We start from the raw sequence: 22,341 nt of genomic DNA, 5'->3' as shown, positions 1-22,341 counted from the left end.
GGCTGTGGAGATGTTAGGGCTCTCAGCTGGGACACGGGCACTCCCACCAGACAGCTCCCCATGGTGACAGAGCCCGCGTCTCTGCCCTGGCTCCTCCCTGGCTCCGCGTGGGCAGGGCACCCTCGGCACAGACATATCCAGAGAGGTGCTGAAACCGCGAGGGGCCCCAGCTCCCAGCCTCACCCCAGCCCAGCCCTGTGGGGTCTGCTCCCTTAATAGGATGGGAGGGCCAGCAGGAGGGGAGGCCGCTCACCGGCAGGTCAGCCCCGCAATGAAGAGCAGGATCGCGCACACGTCCAGCTTGTTCCAGAAGTCACTGAAGTACACGAGCACCGCCTTCCGCAGCCCGCTCCCGTCGGGGTCATAGAAGAGCTAGGGGGATGAGCACAGACATGCGGGGCTGTGGGTCATCCTTCTCAGTTCCCCACCAGGAAACCGGCGCCACTTCCTGGGAAGCTGAGAGTTGGGGAGAGGCTGCTGGCCAGAGAGGTGGCCCCCACTGAGCCCAGCTCCCCTCCCAAGAGGGGGCCCCCACATTTTGCAGAGTCCTTCACAAGGGAGCCAGGGACTCACAAAGTCCAGGACACCACTCAGTGATGTCACCGTTGGGGTGATAAGAGAGTTTCAAGCAAAAACCAATGCCTTGAGGGGTTCGGGTGGAGGAGGAACAAGGGCGGAAGTGGCTAGCAGAGCAAAGGCCACACTTTCCAAGAGGCCTCGCCCAGCTCTCAGCGCCCACGTGGGGCTCACTGCATGGCATGGGGCCGAGGGCCACCGTGAGAAAGTGATCGAGGCCAGGATGCTCCTGGGGGTAGGAGGGTCCGCGGGTGGAGTGGGAGCGGGCTGGCCCACCTGCCGCAGCTCCTCGCACACCAGGGAGAAGAGCCAGACGTAGATGAGGCACTCGCAGCCGGAGGGCTGGGGCTGGAAGTCCACCATGAGCACGTAGGCAAACAGGCAGAGGAAGGCGAAGTAGGACAGGATGTTCATGTGGAAGACGACCACGGGCGCGCTGAAGAAGGCGCGGACGCGGGCCAGGCCCCCCTCCGCCTGCTGCCCCTTGTTCCTGCGGAAGACATGGGCAGGGGAGACCATGGCCGTGAAGGGCCAGCTCAGCCACGGGTCGCACCACAGAAGGGAGGCCCAGGACTCGCGGCTGGCCACCCACCCTGCACACATGGCCGTGGTAGGGGCTCAGCCACACGGCCCTGCAAAGAGGTCCTTGAAGGGCCCTCGGGTTCCTTTAGGGCTATCCAAAAATCCTCAGGCCTTGGTGGGACTCGCCCCCGGTGGATACTGGGCGACGGCAGTTCTCACCCCTCCCCAGCGTGAATCCCCTCCATCCTGGGACCGGTGGCAGCAGTGAAGACCCCCAGAGGGGGCATTTGGGAAAGGAGGTCTGGCCCCAAGCCCCAGAGGCCCCACAGCCAGGCCGGCACCTGAAGGAGACGAGGCCGGTGTAGAGCAGCGGGAAGAACAACATGCTCAGCACCACGCGCCAGAGCCCATTGTCCACGCTGAGCTGGCCCCACCACACCTTGGTCAGGTAGGCCTGCGGACAGAGGGAGGGTTTCAGGGCGATGGGCCCCCCACCCGCCCTGACCCTGCGTTCCCTGAGACCCCCAAGGAGGAGCGACTCTGCAGGCTCAAGCACGGCACTCTGCTAGGCCCACAGGTGAGGTGATGGGCAGCGCAGTGGGCAGCTCTGGTCTGGTCCTGAGTCTGCCAGCCCAGGAAGAGGTTCTGGGGGCAGGACTGGGCTCCCTGGAGCCGGGCTCTGTCCCCCTGTCCCACTCTCACCAGCTGGCCCCCTGAGCTCTCCCTGGGGGTGGGCAGTATGGGCAGAACTCCTCCCCACCAAGCCCCTGGGATCCAGCATAGCCAACTCAGCATGTGGTGACGGGATGAGGCTGTGCTCCAAGGAAGCGCCAGGGCTCTGAGGGGCCCCCGGTGCTCTACACATTTCATATCACCAAGGCAACACCGCAGTGTCCTGTGCTTGCTGCTCCAGGAGGATGTCCCGCCACCTCCATGTATCCCTCCTGGGACCCCAGGTAGCAGGGGTGAGGGGAGCTAAGGCCTGGCCCTGGAGGCCTGCTGGGGGCTCCCAGGTAGGGACATCCATCACATGCAGAGGTGAGCCACCGCTTTCACAACTAACCAGGCGCTCTCACTCAGCATCGGCTCTCTCCTTGGCAAACAGTGAGGAGAGGGTGTGCCTGTCTGCAGCAGGCGACCGATGGTCGGCGCCATCCATGGGTCCCCACAGGACCTGACATAGTGACCTCTTGTGCTGTCCATGTGCACAAGAGGCTGCATCCGCTCCTGTAGCACCAAGGCAGGTATTTCCGGAAGGAGGCCCCCAGAACATCACCTGGATGCCCCCGTGAGACATGAACTTCATGTCCTTGGCCTCCAGGGCCAGCTGCAGGCAGGTGGTCCTGCCCCAGGCCTCCGACACGCGGACCAGCAGCTTCTGAGCCCTCTCCTCATCCTTCCGGTAGCACTCAGTGAAGACCCCTGGATGGGAGAAGGTCTCGTCACAGCAGCCGGATCCTCACCAGGGGAAGCTGCAGACAGCGGCAGAGCGCGGCCCCTCCAGACAGCACAGCGTGCACAGGGATGGAGCGAGGACCCCAGGGTCGCCCATGAGGGCCCGGGTCTGAGGCTGCGGCCCCAGAAGCTCACCAATGGCTCTCTGTTCATACTCGTCCGCGAGCGCCAGCATCTCCTCCAAGCTGTCCGTGTCCTCCTCCTCCTTGGACAACTCCTTTAGGATCTTGCTGCAAGCCAAGGCTGCGGCGATGCAGTCCTGGCTCTGGGTTCCCGGGGGAGCCACCATGAGGCTCTGGATGGTCCTGCCCCGGGACCCCCAACACGCCACCACCCAGGCTGATAAGAACAGAGGCCCTGAGACAGCACAGGCTGCGGGGTGAGGACTCAGTGTGGCTCCTCCCACATAAACCTCTGGGCTCACCCCAGGTCACAGGCAAGCCCTGCTGGTGGTCAGGCTCCTGCACAGGCCAGGCAGCCCCCTTGCTCCCCAAGAATAGACTGGACACAGGCACTCAAACAGCCCTGCTGGCACAAGGCCCAGAGCTCTCCAGGCATCTGGTCAACCCCATGCAAGGAGCGCTCCCAAAGAGGAGAAACGAGGACCTGGCCATCACATGGCCCTGTCCAAGGCCAAGGGCCTCACCCTCGGTGGCACCCCCAGGCCCAGGCACCAGAGGGGGGCCAAGAGAATCTCACAGGAGGCTCTCAATACTCAGTCCAGAGGCCCTGGCTCTGAGGGCAGCACTGGCCTGGGTGAGGGGTTGGTGTCAGAGCCTGGAAACCTGAGTTTGGTTTTTCTGGCCAATAAGACCCACTGGGCATACTTGAGGCTACAGTCAGGCCGGCTCTGTCGCCTACCCTCTCCTCCAAGCACCTTGAGAGAGGGCATACCTCCAAGAACCTTGGTGAGGGTTGTGGGGGGGTGGTGTCGCCAGAGCCTTGCCAGGACCCTGAGGGAGCCAGCTCTCAGAGCAGCCTGGAAATGCTGACTTAGAAAAGCAAGGCCTCTCTGAGAAAAATTATGAAACTTTACTTTCCTATTAAGAGGAAAGCCAGCTTGAAATAAAGGAAAACCATGCGGGGAGTCCTGGCCTGCAGTGTTCTGCTTCTTAGAGAGCCGACTAGCCAGTCCCCGCCATGGGTGATAAAGCCCCATGCGGGCCCAATGCCTAGTAGTCACCCAGCCAGTCCCCTTCATTGGTGATAAAGTCCCATGCAGGCCCAGTGACCAGGAGCTGCCCGGCCAGTTCCCTTCATTGAAAATGAAGCCATACTCAGGCCCAGTTACCAGGAGCCGCCCAGCTGACTGGTGGGAGTTCCCAGACAGCCCAGCAACAGCCTCAGGCGACAGCATCTGGGAAGCGCCCATTTTAGTAACAGATCATGCCTGAGCCCCCCAACCATCAGTGGAAAGAGAAGCAGCCCCTCCAGGGGCGGAACGTGCCTACAGAGTCCACTGACCCGGGCAGCCATGGGGCTGGAGCCCTGTCACTGGTCCACTGATAGTTGCAGTCTGCTGACCTGAGCCCAGATGATTTCTGCCAGCTCCTGGCGGTTCTGCACGATGGCCCAAATGAGAAGATCCCGGACCGGATCTATGGTGAAGGTAGCTTGGCCTGATGAACGCTTGCACGAGGATTGGCGACTCACTCTCTGCACCTGTGATCAGCAGACAGTCAGTGCCCCCACCTGGCAGGGGGGCGGGGGGCGGGCGGCGCATCTGTTGAGGGTGCAGGACCTGAGCTCGGCCCCACTATCCTCGGAGAATGAGCCCTGAGAGCCACTTTTCCAACAACACTCAGATGGTTCTCATGAACACTCATGCACACTGGGGTCTCTTAAGCACCACTCTGGAGACATGGAGAAACACCCAGAAAGTGCAACCCTCAGTTACTACCTACATCGTATGTAGACCCCTGCTACTCGCCAGGCATCCCAGCATTCCTTAGTCTTATGTGATAGCATCTATGAAGTAAAATTCTAAGACAGTCTGTTAATAGATTCATGCTGTGACCTCTTCAAGGGAACTTGCAGTGTCTCCTACAGAGAAGACCAGCAAGGAGGACCAGACAGAGCCATGTGTGGGTGGGAGGCCCCTAGCCCCAGACACACGCAGTCTACAGTGATATAGTCTACAATGATTCCAGGCTTCCTGGCCCATCAGTAAACAAACACATCCTCAGACAATTCCATCTTCTGGAAGCAATTCCCAGAGAACACATTTCCCACATCACACACAAAACCACACTTTAAGTGATTTCAGAAATTGTCTGAAGGCTCATCTTTATGAAAAAAAAAAAGAAAGAAAGAAAAATTAATTCATCTTCTTAAATTACAGACATGGTTCAATATGAGCTTCCACTTGGGACTTTCATAAGCACTTTCCAACTAGGCATCGTAAATATACTGGAATCAAGAAAACTAGAACCACGAATGTACAGAACCAAGCCGCAGCTGCTTCAGTCTCAGGGGTTCAGCACAGCTCACCTAGGACAATGCACGGATTTGCAAGCCTGAAGAAAGTACATAATTTTCTAGCAGGAAGAAAACAAAATCACTGTGATCTGAGAAGAGACAGAAAACCTAAACATCAGGACCATCAGGAAAGAAAAAGAGAAAGTTATCAGAATTACTACCCAAAAAGGCACTGGGCCCTGCTGTACTCCCAGGGGATTCTGCCAAGTGTGTAAGAGGCAGTGAACTTCAGCCACATAAACTGTCCCAGAGGGCAGAGAAAGAAGAAACTCTTCCCAATGATCTTACAAAGCTAGCATAAAATTGATACCAGAACCTGACATATACAACTCTCCCCAAATGAAACTACAATTAAAGACAACATTCTGACGCACTAAGTCCTTTCAGTCATGTCTGATTCTTTGCGACCCCATGAACTGTAGCCTGCCAGGCTTCTCTGTCCATGGGATTTCCCAGGCAACAATACTAGAGTGGGTTGCCATGTCCTCCTCTAGGGGCTGTTCCAGATGCAGGGGTTGAACCAACGCTTCTTACATCTCCTGCTTTGGCCGGTGGGCTCTTTACCACTAGTACCACTGCAAACCCCTAAAAATGTTGGGAATCCAGCATCGGATTAAATGCATGTTACTCTGAAATCAAGTTGAGATTCAAAATAGGGATAAAAAATAATAATGACTTATAATTCACCAAATTCATATGAAAGAAGAAGAGCATTTCAACTTCTCAGAAGGCATCTGACAAAGTTCAGCCCTGAGGTGTCATTTGTAAAACCTTATTGAATCTTGAGAGGAGTTTCACTCACATAAATATACCACAGATGCCAGCATTACACTTAATGCTTAGAAACTGCAGGATCCCCATCAAATAAAGATTCAGACTAGAAAACCCCTATTATTGCCACCCATGTGCGTCTCACGCAGACACAGATGAGCTATGCTGACCTAGCCACACAAACACCAATGGTGTGAGCAGGGCTCAGGGGAAGGGGCACAAGGGACAGCATTTTCCTGCATAATTTTTTGTACTGTTGGAAGTTTTTGGAAAGGGAGCTCCTGTACTGAATTGTGTCCACCACTTTCATATGCTGAAGCCCCAACCCTAGTGTGACTGTATTTGGAGATGAGATTTTACACACGGGCTGGATAAAACACAGCTGGAATCAAGACTGCCAGGAGAAATATCAACAACCTCAGATATGCAGATAACATCACCCTTATGGCAGAAAGAGAACTAAAGAGCCTCTTGATGAAGGTGAAAGAGGAGACTGAAAAAGCCGGCTTAAAACCCAACATTCAAAAAACTAGGATCATGGCATCTGCTCCCATCACTTCATGGCAAATAGATAGGGAAACAGTGGAAACAGTGACAGACTTTATTTTCTTGGGCTCCGAAATCACTGCAGACAGTGACTGCAGCCATGAAATTAAAAGATGCTTGCTTCTTGGGAAAAAACCTATGACAAACCTAGACAGCTTATTAAAAAGCAGAGACGTTACTTTGCCGACAAAGGTACATATAGTCAAAGTATGGTTTTTTCACGTAGTATGGATGTGGGAGCTGGACCATAAAGAAGATAGAGTGCCAAAGGACTGATGCTTTTGAACTGTGGTGCTGAAGACTCTTGAGAGTCCCTTGGACTGCAAGGAGATCCAACCAGTCAATCCTAAAGGAAATCAGTCCTGAATATTCATTGGAAGGACTGAGGCTGAAGCTTTCACTCCAATACTTTGGCCACCTGATATGAAGAGATGACGCATTGGAAAGACCCTACTGCTGGGAAAGATTGAGGGCAGTAGGAGAAGGGCATGACAGAGGACAAGATTGTTGGATGGTATTACCGACTCAATGGACAGGAGTTTGAGTAAGCTCCAAGAGATGGTGAAGGACGGGGAAGCCTGGTGTGCTGCAGTCCATGGGGTTGCAAAGAATTGGACACAACTGAGCGACTGAACAACAACTTTATGCACATGATTAAAGTTAAGGGAGGTCATAGAAGTGGGGCCCTGATCCAACAGGACCCTAGCCTTAGGGTGCCTAGGAGGAAAGGAAGCCACACTGGACGCCCTGAGGATGGAGCCAGAGAGTGCTCGGCCCTCTGCAGGCCAGGAGGAGAGGCCTCACCAGAAGCTCACCTGTCAGCACCCAGACCTTGACTTCCAGCCTCCACAGAAGAGAAAAGAAGATGCCCGCCATGCAACCTGCCCCATCTGTGTAATGACAGCGAGAGCCAACTTTCCCAATAACAATGAAAGCTCGTGTTTCAGAGCTCCAAAGCTGGCCAACACTCACACTGATTTTGACGCTGGGCACTGTGAGGAGGCGCTGCTGGTTGCTGGAGCGGGGCCGGGAGTACAGCGGCTGTGTGGAGTCTCCGAGGAGCTCCCGGAGCACCTGGGCCACATGCTGCAGAAGCACGCTGGGGTCCAGGCGCTCGGGCTCCCCAGCAAGCACCTTGTCCAGCTTGCAGTGGAACAGGCAGGTGGGCTCCAGGTTCTGGTACAGGTAGAACAGGGTGGCCTGGGAGACGAACTCCTTCAACTGCACCCCGTTCTCCAGGAAGAGCTTCACGAACTCCGGCTTATTGGTGATGAGGGCAGCCACCATCATGGGGTACAGCTCTGAGGGCTGAGAGGGGGCCATGGGGGCCATGTACTTGGTCATCCGCCTTCGGGCCCCAATCTTGGTACCCCCAAGACAGGGAGGAGGAGGCATGCCGGTCACCCTCACCAAGGACAGGGCCGGAGTCTGGACAAGCCCCAGCAAGGCCCCCCCAGGGCAGCTCCCCGCAGTCTCACCTTCCACTGTCGCTCATCAGTGAAGATCTCACTCTGGGCAATGTCCACGCGGTTCCACGCCACCGCCAGCTTCAGCTGATGGTCCCAGTTCTCATGGCCAAAGTGGTCAAGGCTCCGAGAAGCTGTAGGTAGAAGCACATGCATTGGGGACTTCAATCTGGGCTTCAGAGCCACTTCAAAGCCCAACAAAGTCAGGGTGGGGTCAGCAAGCGTCTCCATCATTTCAGCTGAATAGATGAGGTGCTCAGTCAAGAAACACACACACACCCCCCCTCCACGCACATGCCTCCATACAATCACTTTTCCTTTCAGGGTACCATCTGACCATCTCTGGGCTTCCGTCTCCACTCTTGCTTACTCCCAGCCCTGGCCCCAGGTCCTGCCCAAGCCCCCTGCCCTAAGTTTGGAGGAGACACGGTTCTCTGGAAGGCAGGCACCTTAACATTCACTTTCAAAGCTTAGACCACGGAAACCAGCACATGCCCTTTGCCTTGTTTTCAAAACCACCACCTTACCTAGGTTCTCAGTGCAACTATTTGCCCAGCTAGTTTCTGCTCTTTCTGGACTAACATTTTAAAACATGAGTTGTTATTTAGGGAAGAAGAGAAAAGAACTCTGACCTTTACCTCACAACATACAAAGAAAGTAACGTGACATGAATCACAAACCTACACGTAAAGGCTGTGGCTACGAAGAAAGTATTAGCAACTGCAGGAAAGGGAAAGATCTCTTGGGATGGGAAGAACATAAATAATGAAGGAAAAAAATTGGTAAACTAAAATGTTACCAATAAGCTTTCTTTGGGACTTTCCTCGTGGTCCAGCGTTAAGACTTCAAACTTCCACTGCAGAGGGTTGTGGGTTTGATCCCAGTTGGGGAACTAAGATCCCACAGACCACCCAGTGTGGCAAAAAAATTGAATAGATACATGTATATCCCTTCTGCTCCCTAAAGATCCCTTGGAGGACATATAAAAGCAGACCGTGAACCAAGAGAAAACATCCCAGCATATAGGTCCAACACAGGATTTGCACAAGGATATACCAAGAACTCTTAAATCTCCACAAAAGAGACAAATAACCAATTAAACATGGACAAAAGATCTGACAGACACTTCATCTAGATGAAATGCAAATGGCCAACAAGCCCGGAGACACAAATTCAACCCACACAGCGGTCTGGCTTCACACCCACCAGGAGGGCTGCAGCTTCAAGGACTGACAGGACCAAGTGTGGGTGAGGGTGCAGAGCAGCCTGGACCCACACCCACAGCGTGGGGACCAGTGCACAGAAACAGTGAACGAGCTGACCCCCTACCGTGAACGCTTCCCGCTCTGCCATCGCTGCTGGCCTGGGGCTGGCCTCCCTCCAGGGTGAGGGGCCATTCAGCTCAGAACAAACGTTCCTGGGCACCAGGGATGTCATGACCTGGTTCATGCTGGCAGGAAGGACAGGGAAGCATGGGTCTCTCCCCAGAAGTGGGAGAGGAAGGAAGAGTGAAGTGTGGGTCTCGGGAGAACAAGCCGAAGGGCAGAAGTCGGACTAAGGAGTGGAGGTTGGCCAAGAGCGCTGCTGGTCTCGCAGATGCCTAAGTTTGGAGTCTCCCCTGCACTTGGACTCTGTCACTGGAGACACAGGAGTTAGACAGGAGACAGAACATGGGGAGGCAGGAGCAGACTTCCGAGGCTCGCTCTTCCTACCCCAGAATTTTACAAGGAACTGCGATGACCGTGAAGGGGTGGATCAGTACAGGCTGCACTCAGATTTCCGGTAAGAAGGTGAGTTGAGAAAGGCGCCTACACCCCCACATCAGTGATTGGCACCACCTGCCCAGGGGGAGCGTGAGGTGGCCTGGCGAGGTCCGGCTGCTCTCTGACCAGCACGTCTGCCCATGGGTGGTATTTCTGGCTCTTCTGGGCGAGGACTCTGGCTCCTCCCCCACATCCTCGCCTCACCTGACCCTCACCTTTCAGCAAGGCCTGCAGGATGGCCACGTCCACGTCCTGCTGGCCGTCCTTCCCTTCCCGGAACACAGTGAGCAGCTGCCGCCTCCGGACGATGTCTTGAATCTGCAACAGGCATTTTCCTCATGAGATTCCCCCCACCTCTTCAAAGGGCACCTGCAGAACCAAGGGCCCGGACACAGAACCGGAGCCCCAGGCAGGAGTCCCGCCTGCCATGTGGCCAGGACCACCACCTCATCCCCATGCCGCTGGGGTGATGAAGATGAAGATGATGATGAAGACGGTGATGAAGATGAAGATGCGTGAGGACCAAACACATGGTGTTTCCGAGTGGCCTTTGGGGTAGAATCTCCACCTCAGTGATCAGTGGCATCTGTTCAACACCCAGCGACGCTTAACTGAAGACCTCTGCCTGGGCCTCTGCCTGGGCCTTGCCTACCTACCTATCAATCACCAATCCATCTATCCTCTATTTCCTGTCCCCTCTCTATCTAGCTGTCATCCATCTCATCTGCCTATCATCTCTGCTGCCAGAACTGCCACAGTTGGAGAAGACTCGAGAGTCCCTTGGACTGCAAGGTGATCAAACCAGTCAATCCTAAAGGAAATCAACCCTGAATGTTCACTGGAAGGACTGATGTTGAAGCTGAAGCTCCAATACTTTGGCTACCTGATGGGAAGAGCCAACTCATTGGAAAAGACCCTTATGCTGGGAAAGATTGAAGGCAGGAAGAAAGGGGATGACAGAGGATGAGATGGTTGGATGGCATCACCGACTCAATGGACATGAGTTTGAGCAAGCTCCGGGAGATGGTGAAGGACAGGGAAGCCTGGCGTGCTGCAGTCCATGGGGTCGCAAAGAGCTGGACACGACTGAACGACCGAATGACAAGACCTGCCACCAGTCACTGCTCCCTTGAACTTTCACCCTGAGGCGGGGGTGGGCCTCAGCTGGTTCCTCACACCCCAAAGCTTCAGACTCCACTCCCAGCTCCCAGGCCACCATGCCCAGCCCCTCCTGCCTTCCCTGCCTTCCCCGCCTTCCCCCACCTCCTTCCCCTCAGCCTGGACACGGCTCTTGCCTCTGTACCCTCTATAAAGACTTCTCCCACCTAGAGGGCCCCTCATACACCCTGCCTCCACCTCTAAGACCCCAACCTTCCCCATCCCTCAGGATCCCGCTTTCATGTCAACTCCAAAATGCCCAAAATGTCTCTCTTCCCAACCCCGCCCCATCCTCCAGCCAAAACCTCTCCCGGATTTAACCCTACTCCTGATTCACAGGACGGAGTAGCTACTGCACGTGTGCATTGACCCGGTATTAAGTACTTTCCCAGGTGACCCTGCTCCATCCTCTGAGTCTAAGCCCCATCACCCCTGATCTGCAGACAAGAGAGCGGGACTTCTGAGAGAAGGCCAGCACTCCTCCTGACACCAGCGATGTGGTGCTGGCTGCGGGTCAGCAAGAAGACCCCCAGGGCAGATATCCGCATCCTCCCGGGGCTGCACCCATGTACCAACCATGGGGCAGAGCAGCCCCAAGGCCTGTGGAGTGAATCAGTGATCACAGCTCTGGGGGACCCTTCTCCACTGAACAGGAGCCACCATCACGGGCAGCCCCCTGGCTGAAGACTGGCATGTATGAAACACCATTTTCAGGCCTTGACTCAGCAATGGATTGATAACACAAGCTCCTTTAAACCTCAGCAGATTAGACCCACTTCTGAGAATCGCCTGAATAATTTACAAGCTAACTGAGGGAAGGCCAAAGGCCTGCCGGCCAATACCCGCCAGCTCCATGAAGAGCTGACCTGACGTCCACAGTGAAAACATCACCCAGAACCTTAAGAGGTCTGCTGAGGCCATGAGAAGACAGACGAGAGAGGGTCACTGTGCTGCCCGTGGAACCTGTCCTGCTCACCCTGGGCTGCCTGCTGCCCTCCCCCCACCCAGCTCCCATCGGGGGCCCCAGCCCTCTGCTTGGTCTTTGGCTGGTGGGCACAGACCGTCCACAAGGCCTGAGATTGGACGTGGTTAGAACCAAGCTGCTTCACAGACTTGCCCTGAAAGGAGCACGTCAGGCACTTAAACTGTGAACCTCCAGGAGATTCAACAACCTGGTTTAGCATCTATGGAGTACATGACAGACACAGACCCCAGCTGCTTTGTCAGCCCCAACTCCCTGTTGGGGAAACCGAGGGTCAGAGAGGCCCTGACTGCCTCCATCCCACAAAGAATCCTGCCAGGAAACAGGGGTCAGGGGACCTCAGGACAGGTGACCCCAGGCCCTGGGGGCTCAGAGCACAGCCGGACTGCAGGGTTGGTAGGACCACCGGGGCTGGAGGGCGGCGGTGCGGGGTGGTGGGGGGTGGCTCTCTACCAGCCAAAGGCTTCCTGGGTGTCAAGGGCTCACCTAGCCACTCTCCTTCACACCTTCTCCCTCTTTGGAGGCTGGGGCCAGGCCATGCGTCCCTCTGCAGAGCTCAACAGGACCCCCAAAATCTGCACTGGGGATTTGACCAATTCTGAGGTCCATTCCAAATGCCCCAGATGATCCAACTAACTCAAAGGATGTGAAAGAGAAGCTCCTTCTTTCCAGGACTTGGAGAGACGTCCCATTTATACTCCTGCACCACCTCCCCTCCCAGCCCAGCAAGAAGCCTGTCTGTAAGGTTTTCAGAATAAGCCTTGCAAGGTCTTCACCCGCCTGTACCCGGTGTCATCCCCCACTCTAGCCATGGAAGAGCAAATACCAATGCGTTTTACAGCAAAATTACTGAAATGCAGGGCAATCATGGTCCTGGGCTATAACAGCCATGCTCTCCCCACGAGTCAGGAGAAGGGTCCAAGCCAGACCATTCGGGGTGGGGGCACCCATGAGGCTCACTGCTCAGGAGTTGAGGGGATGGGCAGAAAGCCATGTCCCAGAGACCCCCGCCCACTCCCTCGACCAGAGCAGCCCACTGTCATCCAATTCATATGGTAACGTTCCAGAAAAATCTTTGGAATCCAGTGGGCTAGCTAGAAAATGTCACACTAGAAAGAGAAATAAAAGAGACAATGAAGACAACAGGCTGATGGTTCAGGTCCCAACCATCCGGACAGCCCGAGTCTGGTGGACAGCGATGAACCAGAGCTGACTGCTTGGTTCTGGCCCCCCGGGCGGGGTTTGCGCAGGGTACTAACAGCAGGGAGCTGTGAAAGTAAACAGAAACCCTCTACGACCTGTGCTCTTTCCCAAGAAGCTAAAATGGTCCCAAAACAAGGAGAGAGGACAGGCAGGCACGTGAAGCAAGGCTGAGTCCTCTTTGAATGATCTGTCGCTGGACGTGTAGCCGCAGGGTCCTGTCCCCAGCTCCCTGTGCTTTCACTCAGCATCTCCTCCCACGGAGGGGTGGGGGTCCCCTCTTTGGATGGAACTAGCTCCCTCCCAGAATTAGTCTCCAAAACCACTGGCAACGGGATTCCCTCTGGAATGCTGGTCCTAGGATGGGCCGGGCCACGGATGCCGCTATCTGGGGGTGCATGTGAAACCACCCCCAGATCACTACATGGTTCCCAGAGCCACTCAGGGGCCCCCATATGATACATCTACATGTCTCCGCACCTTGACAACCCTAGAAGGTGGACCCTGCTACCCACTGCCGTCACTTGCAGCACCCCAGTTGCCTGAATCTGGTCTCCCCACCCCTCTGCCACCCCCAGGGCCTCAGCACCAGCCTTGTGCCCACCCAGTGCACAGGGTCCTCCTTCCAGGATGGCTGTGCCTCGTGCCCTGTATTACCTGCCCACCTGGAGTTCTACAGGCGGAGGCCCAGCACATACTCCCTTGCAGGGCAGCCTGCTGCCTCAGCCAACAGCTCCCTGCCTGCCCGGCTCATAGCCCTCACCCCCGCAGATGGCTCCCACGCCCAGGTCGGCCAGGGCTTCTGAGTCTTGGTTATGTGTGCCCTGGTCCCACTGGCCAGGCTGACTGCGTCTAACTTATGGCTGCAGGTTCACACCTGGTGACTGACGCACCCATCAGTCTCACCTTTTTGGTCCACTCCACGATCTTACTTTCAGTGAAGGTCTCAAACATCCCCTGGAAGAACATGCTCAGCTTCTGCTGAATCAGGGAGATTGTGATCTCAGAGATGGGCAGGCCGGCTACCTGCGCGATGACGTCAGCCACACGGCCCGAGCCCTCCACAACCACACAGGGGGTGCCGTTGGTGATAGCATTGTAGATGGTCTGCAACACAGGGGCCAGTATAAGCCCACCCACACCCACCCCTCCTAAAGCAGAGGGTTCTCCGAGAGCCCTGCTGTCCGGCTACTGTGAAGGTTTGTTCTTGTTGTTTTAGTCGCTCAGTTGTGGTCAGTTCTTTGTGACCCGTGGACTGTAGCCTGCCAGGCTCCTCTGTCCATGGATTCTCCAGGCAAGGATACTGGAGTGGGCTGCCATTTCCTTCTCTAGGGGATCTGACCCAGGGATCGGACCTGCATCTCCTGCATTGGCAGGGGGATTCTTTACCACTGAGCCACCAGGAAAGCCCCGCTGGGAAGTTTACTGAAGGCATTTACTTGGTGCGTTCCTCTGCTCAGAGGGGCGGGCACTGATCCTGATATACATGGGGTACACACCCGACATGCCACCTCTCTCAGGCCTGTCACTTGACTCCACTGTCATGAAAGATTGGGACGTTTCCACCCCCTTAACGTGTGGACACGAGAGCCATCCCCAGAAAGAAGGGGGCACTGCCTGGGCCAGAGTTCCACACCCACCTTGAGACCCAGGGTGAGACAAGGACATGGAGGGAGACCCCCAGAGATCAGGGTGAGAGCACCATGAGGAATGGGCACCACCACAGCAGGAAGGATGATCTGCTCTGGGCACTGCTGTGGGAGAGTCTCAGAGGGAACAGGAGGACTCAGACACATTCTGCCTGCAGAGGTACCCCAGGACCTATGCTGAACCCCTGAGGTTACTAAACATAAACAGAACGTCATGCTCTGCCCCAATTCAAGACTTGTGCAGGGCCAGGCTCCCTCCAGTGGCTAGAAGCTGAACTGCCTGCCTCCTCCAGCTCTGGTGGATGCCACTTTCTTGCCTTGTGCCCACATCGCTGCAGCCTCTGCTCTTGGTCACGTGACCTCCTCCTCGTCTAGGGACAATTGCCATGGCGTTTAGGACCCACCTGGATGGTCGGTGCTAAGATCCTTAGCTTCATCACGTGACCAAAGGCCATGTTTCCAGATGACAGAACATTCCCAGCCTCCAGGGTTTAGGGCCTGACATCTTGGCGGGGAGTATCACTTATCCCGCCTGCTAGAGCACCCCTTCCTAGCGTGAAAGATGCAGAGCTGTCTGTCTGTCCTGCCCACCTCTCTCCATCCCCAGGGCGGCTTCCCTGCCGAGTACATCATGGATGAGGGAGGCCAAGGGCACCTGACCTGCCTGGACAGCAGCCACTCCCACTCCATCTTTGTGGACGACGGGACCCATAGCCGCCATCACGTGGCCAAGAGCAGAGGCTGCAGCGATGCAGGCACAAGGCAAGAAAGTGGCATCCACCAGAGCTGGAGGAGGCAGGGAGTCCAGCTTCTCCAGGGCAGTCCTGCAGCTGCAAGCACCCTACAGTCCTATGGCAGAGGTCAGTTTGGCCCGAGTTCCGTGAGGCAGGCACATTCCCTGCTGGAGAGCAGGTCAGCATGAAGCTCCGTGGCCATGTGTCAAAGCCTGCTTTACATTCAGCTGCTAAATGAAAAGGGGCTGGGGGCGGGGGTTGCTGAGGGCTGTACTTTGAGGACCCCTCCTGGGAGCCTGAGTGCAGAGCTCTAGAAGCCCCCCACAGGCTGTCCTGGGGTCCTGCAGGTGAGGGCTGCAGTCCCTCTGGAACCCCTCTTTGCTCTGTGCTGGTCAAGCCCCAGGGCTGACCCTCCCACGGCAGGGCCTCTCAGAAGGCTCCGACCCACCCACCCAGAGAGACTGCGCATGGTGAACGCACCTCCCTCCATCAGTGGACAGGCTCTCTGCCCCCTCTTGCCGACAGCCTCCCTGGGAGGCAGGTCACAGCACTCTGGGCAGTTACTCACCCACCACAGAACTTGACCCAAGAGGCCCATCCCCAGTAGGACTCACGTTCAGTGTGCCGGGGCCCCCTTCCAGCACCACGCAGACAATTGGGATCTTGATAGCCACACCTAGGACGAAGCAGAGAACACAGTCGAGGACCGTGGGCTCCAAGCATCCCCTGGGGCCCTCCCCACTCCTGCCAGCTGCAGCCTAACAACACTCTGGGAACCCCAATATGCAGCGGAACTTGAAAACCTCAGCTCAAAGGTGTCCAACCAACCAGCAAAACACGTGCAGAACCCTGTGTTTTTGACCTCCCAGCTCCCTAGGGTCCATCCCACCCCAGCCACAGAGGAAATGAGGTCAAAGCCTGAGCTTTGACTCCTTCACGCTCTGGTTTCCAAACTGAGATATGTGTGTAGTGAAGGGACCACAGGGTGCTCTGTGTCCTGAGTGCCTGCCTGGCCTTTCCCTCTGTTAAAGGGGCATGAGAAGACGACCCCCTGACCAAGTATACAGATGTCCAGGTGTGTTCTGATGGCTGCCCCAGCACCCCACCCACCAAATGTCCTGGCTACAGCCAGCTGAGCCCCAGACCCCTGAACCAGCCCACTCCCGTCTCCTCCAAGTGCCCTGGAAAGCGGGCCCCACTCACCTCCTCTCTCCTTGGTCTGCTGCGATATGAACTTCTCCAGGTTTGTCCTCAGGGGAATCTCGACCCCATAGCGGCCGTGGGTCCCGTCATCCACAAGGATGAAGTGGGAGTGGTTGCTGTCCAGGCAGGTCAGGTTCCCTTGGCCTCCCTCATCCATGATGTACTCAGCAGGGAAGCCAACCTGGGGATGGAGAGAGATGGGCGGGACAGACAGACAGCTCTGCATCTTTCATGCCAGGAAGGGGTGCTCTAGCAGGCGGGATAAGTGATACTCCCCGCCAAGATATCAGGTCCTAAACCCTGGAGGCTGGGAATGTTCTGTCATCTGGAAACACGGCCTTTGGTCACGTGATGAAGCTAAGGATCTTAGCACTGACCATCCAGGTGGGTCCTAAATGCCATGACAAGTGTGCCTAGACGAGGAGGAGGTCACGTGACCAAGAGCAGAGGCTGCAGCGATGTGGGCACAAGCCGGGAAAGCGGCATCCACCAGAGCTGGAGGAGGCAGGCAGTTCAGCTTCTAGCCACTGGAGGGAGCCTGGCCCTGCCCATATCTCAATTCTGGCCAAGTGGTACTGGTGCCAGTCTTCTGGAGTTCAGAAATGCGAGAGTACACTTCGGTTGCTTTAAGCCATCAGTTCTGTGGTCTCTTGGGACACAGGTCCAGGAGAGGCGGCTATGGACCCGTGCACACGGCCCCTGGATGCCACAGAGGAGGGCAGGTGGTGCCACCGGAAGTCCTCTGAACTCAAGATGGGGAGAAAAGTGAAGCGTGATGTTGGAAGTCAATCAGTATCTCTGGGCCTTAAATTTCCACTCTGTGTAACAACAGTTAAGACAGAGCCCATCCAGTCCACTAAGCACATCTGTGACGTGGACATGGAAGGACAGCAGCCGAGGGGCCGGCTGCCTGGTGACTAGTGTCTGCGACTGACATGAGGAGTCGCTTTGCAGAGGACACCCTCTCCAGGAAGTGAACGCACATCTCCCCCGCCCCAGGAAGGCCAGAGCCTCGTCCATCAGTCAAACCTTGTGGGACAGTCGTCATCACACCTCCTCGGTGTGTCAAGGAGAATTTTATTTGGGGGCCAGTGTTTCCCTCCAAACTTCCGTGTGCTCATTATGCCAAATCTGCTGTGTCCTCAAAAAATCTTACTGGATGAATCAGTTCTCTTTTCCAATTCACATCCCTACATTTAAGCAATTGTTTCTCAGGCCTGCACCCAGGTGAATGGACGCAGGAAGGCTCTGTCTTCAAGCTCAGAAGAGAGGCTCATGAGAAGGGAATCAGGGAACCATTGAGCCCCGGGCTAAAAGGCCAGGCTCTGCGATCTGAAAATCCAGCTGCTGGTAGGCTGTATGCTCCCAGCCAAGCTACACCTTTGCAAAGTCCATTTCTCATCAGACTGGTGTTAGGAGGGCCCCCAGACCAGCGGCAGCTCTGGCAACTCTTATGTGGACCCATCCTATGATCTCGAGGAAGGAAACCAGAGTCCCGGCAAGGCACTTGCTCTCCTGGGGTCACCAGGGTCTGGGGGATTGGGGGGATTTGAGCCCGGGTCTCCCATGTCCCTATCCAGCCACTTCTCGTGACACTGCACTTACCCTGGTGTCCAAGCGGTAGCCTGTTACCTGAGCACTGGCTAAGATCCTACCCCACCACCTCCCTCCTGTGCTCCAACCCACCCAGAAGCAGCCTCCAGCTCACCATGGGGTGGATCAGGCTCTCCCGGTTGTGCAGGGTGCCCCACGTGGCGATCCCGATGGTGACCACTTCCCTTTCGCAGAAGCTGCCACTCAGCTGCCGCACTGCCTCGCCCACCTGCTTCATCACGCCAGTGTGGGACCCCCCGGTGATGACCCAGGCCCCTGGGGAGGAGCAGAGGGACACCTGGCACAGTGCAGACTCTGCTCCAAGGCTTTCAAACTCATTGTCAGGTGTGAGCCCCACCACGATCAGGTCTTCCTGTGGCAGTCAGGACCCATGATGTCCCACGATGCTCAGTTAGGTGGGGGCAGGAAGGCGACCCCGTCTCTGACTGTAGGCCCTGCCCTCTCCCCCACCTCCCTGTTGCCTCCCTCTGTCCTGCTCTCAGGAACACGGCATCTCAGAACTTTCTCTAAATGCTTCTGTTTGGAAGCATCATCAGTGGGGAGCCAACCAGAGCTGTGTCTACACTGTGAGCAAGCCAGGTACAGTGGTAGGAAATGGGTGAGTCTGATCAGACACTCCCCACCTGGCCCGGGCCTGGGCCCAACTCGGTGACCCACAAGGGCTGGCCAGTCCGAGGTCCTGACTCTGCCTTCCAGGGGTCCTCTCACTTGCCCAGCACTCCCAGGCCTGAGCGCCACCCATGGTCTGGGCCTCGGTCCCTCTGTCCCTGCTGTACCTGAGGTCTGGGCCACCTTGAGGAGTCCTCTTCGGAAAACACTCTTCAGCCTGGGCTTCATGTTGAAGTCCTTGGCCCCGCCAGTCACGGAGATGAGCAGGTTGGGCGCATCCAGGCCCCACTCCTGGGTCATGAGCTGGTAAATCAGGCTGGAGGGAGTGTCCTGGGAGAGGCGGACGTACTGCAGGGAGGCCAGAAGACCCCGGGGGTCAGTGGGTGGCCAACCTAGGCCCCAGAGTCTGGCCACCCTGCCCCAGCCATGCCTGACAGCCCCAGGCAGGCAGGTGGATGGATGTCACACTGGGTCCAGACGAAGCAAGAGTGGCTGCCCCCAAGCAGGTCACCAATTGAGAGAAAGGGGAGGCAAGCGCTGAGAAGAGAGGCCGCTGGTGGGGAGGAAGGGGAGCAGCCCCGGGGTCTCTCTGTTGAGGGTGCCCCAGCCTGAGCCCCACGGCCTGACTCCAGTCTCCCCATAAGGCAATGTGGTGATGCATCAACAGCGGCTCATGGAGGGGCGGGGCTTGGAGCTGGTGCTGAGGAAGGCGGCTCTGGGGCCAAGTTCGCCTTGCACAACATGCTTTGTTTAGCCTCTTTGGCCAAGTGGGCAGCGACTCTGAGAAATCGAGGAGGAGGGTCATACCCAGCCAATAAGAGGCTGGGGTCCCAGAACTGCAGCACAGAAACAAGCGACCCCATCAGACCCCTCAGGGCAGAGCTATACACGAGCTGTCATGGAACCCTCCAGAAGGTGGGTTAAAGCCAGGGGGCTGGGACTCTGATTCAGCAGGGTGGGGGTGGGGCCCGAGTCTGCTTGGCAACGCTGCTGGCCCAGTGACCACCCTGAGATTCACAGCACCAGAGGGAGATGCCGGCCAGGCCTTGCCCCCCACCCCCGCTGTTCCCATACGCACCCCCATGCCATGCCCCCAGGCAGGCCTGGGGCCCTGACCCACCCTGCTCCACCACCTGCAGGGCTCTCACCTCTACCACTGGCTCTCCCTGCCAGCCCCAAGGCCTCCCATCACCCCCGCCGGCAGGCCGTGTGCTCCCCTGCTCCCTCCTGGCAGCGACAAAAGCCATTCAGGCCTCCCCCTGAACTTGCCACTGTGCCCCGCCCACACCTCTCCTGGAGCCTTGGCAACAAATCCCCTGAGGGCACCATGTAGCTCTATTTGCCATGCAGGGCCCTCCACCCCACCCACAGCACTGGGCAGGTGGGTTCTGTAGCTCTCACTCCCTCCCTAAGGAGGTCCGGCCACCGCAGTCACCTAGGGTGGGCTCTGGTCCATAGTAAGAACAATGGGGTCATGGAAACCAACCTTTCCTGCTTTCTGGCCCAAGCCCGTGAAGACGATGTCACCGAAGGCATCTGTTGGCATCTCTCTGACATGCTTTTTCGGGTCCCACTCCTGGCCCTGGAAAGTGGCCTCCTCCAGGTGCTTCTCACGTGGGTAGCCGCACTCACACACCACCTTCCTGCAAAGGCCGCAGGGTCACCAGGGGCAACTGATGCCTGCGCCTCTCCTCGGCAGGGATAAAGGAGGCCCAGCGGAGTCATGACTAGCACCCCAGCCACGGAGTCAGCGGAGACACATAATTGTCAAACTTCTAAAATCTAACGACAAAAATCTTGAAAGTCAGAAATGATACTTTACTTGTTGGAGGAAAATAATTGCATGACTGATTTTGAGTCAGAAGCCAGAAATCAGTGCCAAGGAAGAATCCACACAACATTTTTCTAAAGATGAAAACTACCAACCCAGAATTCTGCATCCAGCAAAAATATCTTTCCACATGAAAGGGATGTCAAGACACACTCAGAGGAAAGAAAATCAGGGAACTGGTCAACAAACTTCCCCAAAGAAGATGGCTAGAGGAAGTTCTCTAAACAAAGGAAATGATAAAAGGAGGAATTCTGGAATATTAGCACGTTGTCAAGCAGGGAAATTTTTTTAGACACTAACGCATAGGCCGGCTGTTTGTTCTGTAAGTGAATATTGAAACATCTTTAGCCAACAGTGTTCAGGTGAGGAAAGATATGCTAAGATGTGCTGCTCTGTCTCCGGTCAATAACTTGTTGAAAACAAAGAAAGAAGAATGGAAAGAGTAAAACTGTGGGTGAGTGAATAAACGCGTTTTCCTCCTCTTAAATTTTCTGAAGTATGTTTGACAGTTGAAGCAACATTGCACCATGACCTAATATGCATGTGGAGGAAATTTTGTAAACAGTTATAATATAAATGGGGAAGGGCAAAGCGTTGTAAAAGATGGGAATGTTTCTACATTTCCCACAAACTGGTGAATGTCAACACCGGGAGACTAGGATGAGTTCCGAATACACACAGATATCTCGAACCCAGGTCTCCTGCATTGCAGACAGATGCTTTACAGTCTGAGCCACTAGGGAAGCCCATATCAGTAATATGTGATAAGTTAAATATATATAATGTAGTGCCTGGAACAACCACTAAAAAGCTATAAAAGAGATATAGGCAAAAATAGCATAGATAAACCAAATGGAACTCTAAGAAAAGTTCAAGTAACCCACAGAAAGGCAGGAAAAGAAAAATAAAGAAATATAAACAAACAAAAAGATACAATGGCAAACTTAAGTCCTCGTATACCAATGAAAGGGAAAGCGCTGGTCACTCAGTCGTGTCCAGCTCTTTGCACCCTCATGGACTATAACACACCAGGCTCCTCTGTCCATTCTCCAGGCAAGAATATTGGAATGGGTTGTCATTTCCTCCTCCAGGGGATCTTCCTGACTCAGAGATCAAACCCACATCTCCTGTGTCTCCTGCATTGCAGGGAGATTCTTGACCACTGAGCCACCAGGGGAGCCCCAGAAATTGGCAAAGTGGATAAAAAAATAATAAGATCCAATTATTTGTCATCTACCAGAACCTCCTACAAATACTGTGATCTAGGCTAGTTGGCTCCTCTGCAGCAAACAGGAGCTTAGGACCAACACACACAACTCGAACGGATCACAGAGGCATTCCACTGGGAGACAAAAGCCAGCCTTGACACATCACCTCATGAAGGATTCCTCTTACATGACTTTCAGCACCTGAAACAGTTGCAGGAAGGAAGAGCAGATGAGTGATTGCCAGGGGTTATGGATGTGGGGATAGAAGTGACCGCTGGTGGGACCGTGGGGTCCATCTGCAGTATCTTTACAATTTCATATAAATCTATAGTTATTTCAAAATAAAAAGGTCAAAAAAGCACACGGTATAGGCTCAAAGCAGAAACATCTAGATCTGGGACTAGAGGGATGCACATGGCCCCCCAAAGAGAACACCCCACCATCTCTTTTCAACTGCCACCTCCTCCCTTGCCTCCTTTGTCTTGGTGGGTTAAAATCATTTTACTCCTTTAATGCCGTTCTTGGGAGGAGAGAGAGGAGACAGCAACTATGTTCTTCACAGCTTGTTAAATTGGA

General features: G+C 55.5%; 1 protein-coding gene across 1 annotated transcript in view; it reads right to left on the bottom strand.

The window, feature by feature from the left end:
• The window catches only part of TRPM2 (transient receptor potential cation channel subfamily M member 2), a 51,732-nt gene that overhangs the window by 14,902 nt on the left and 14,489 nt on the right, over window positions 1-22,341 (bottom strand). Inside the window, exons 4-18 of the mRNA XM_069566421.1 lie at window positions 20,213-20,369; window positions 18,894-19,074; window positions 18,212-18,372; window positions 16,504-16,684; window positions 15,915-15,976; window positions 13,824-14,024; window positions 9,793-9,895; window positions 7,827-7,948; window positions 7,321-7,656; window positions 4,078-4,215; window positions 2,689-2,818; window positions 2,375-2,520; window positions 1,440-1,552; window positions 853-1,066; window positions 254-372 (exon numbers count right to left, since the gene is read on the bottom strand). Of these exons, the coding sequence (XP_069422522.1) occupies window positions 254-372; window positions 853-1,066; window positions 1,440-1,552; window positions 2,375-2,520; window positions 2,689-2,818; window positions 4,078-4,215; window positions 7,321-7,656; window positions 7,827-7,948; window positions 9,793-9,895; window positions 13,824-14,024; window positions 15,915-15,976; window positions 16,504-16,684; window positions 18,212-18,372; window positions 18,894-19,074; window positions 20,213-20,369 (2,364 nt within the window). The remainder of the gene's footprint in view (window positions 1-253; window positions 373-852; window positions 1,067-1,439; window positions 1,553-2,374; window positions 2,521-2,688; window positions 2,819-4,077; window positions 4,216-7,320; window positions 7,657-7,826; window positions 7,949-9,792; window positions 9,896-13,823; window positions 14,025-15,914; window positions 15,977-16,503; window positions 16,685-18,211; window positions 18,373-18,893; window positions 19,075-20,212; window positions 20,370-22,341) is intronic.

This window comes from Ovis canadensis, chromosome 1 (genome assembly GCF_042477335.2).
Source record: "Ovis canadensis isolate MfBH-ARS-UI-01 breed Bighorn chromosome 1, ARS-UI_OviCan_v2, whole genome shotgun sequence".
Classification (NCBI taxonomy): domain Eukaryota; kingdom Metazoa; phylum Chordata; class Mammalia; order Artiodactyla; family Bovidae; genus Ovis; species Ovis canadensis.
Note: the sequence above shows the minus strand (reverse complement) of the source record. Positions and strands in the feature narration are given on the sequence as shown.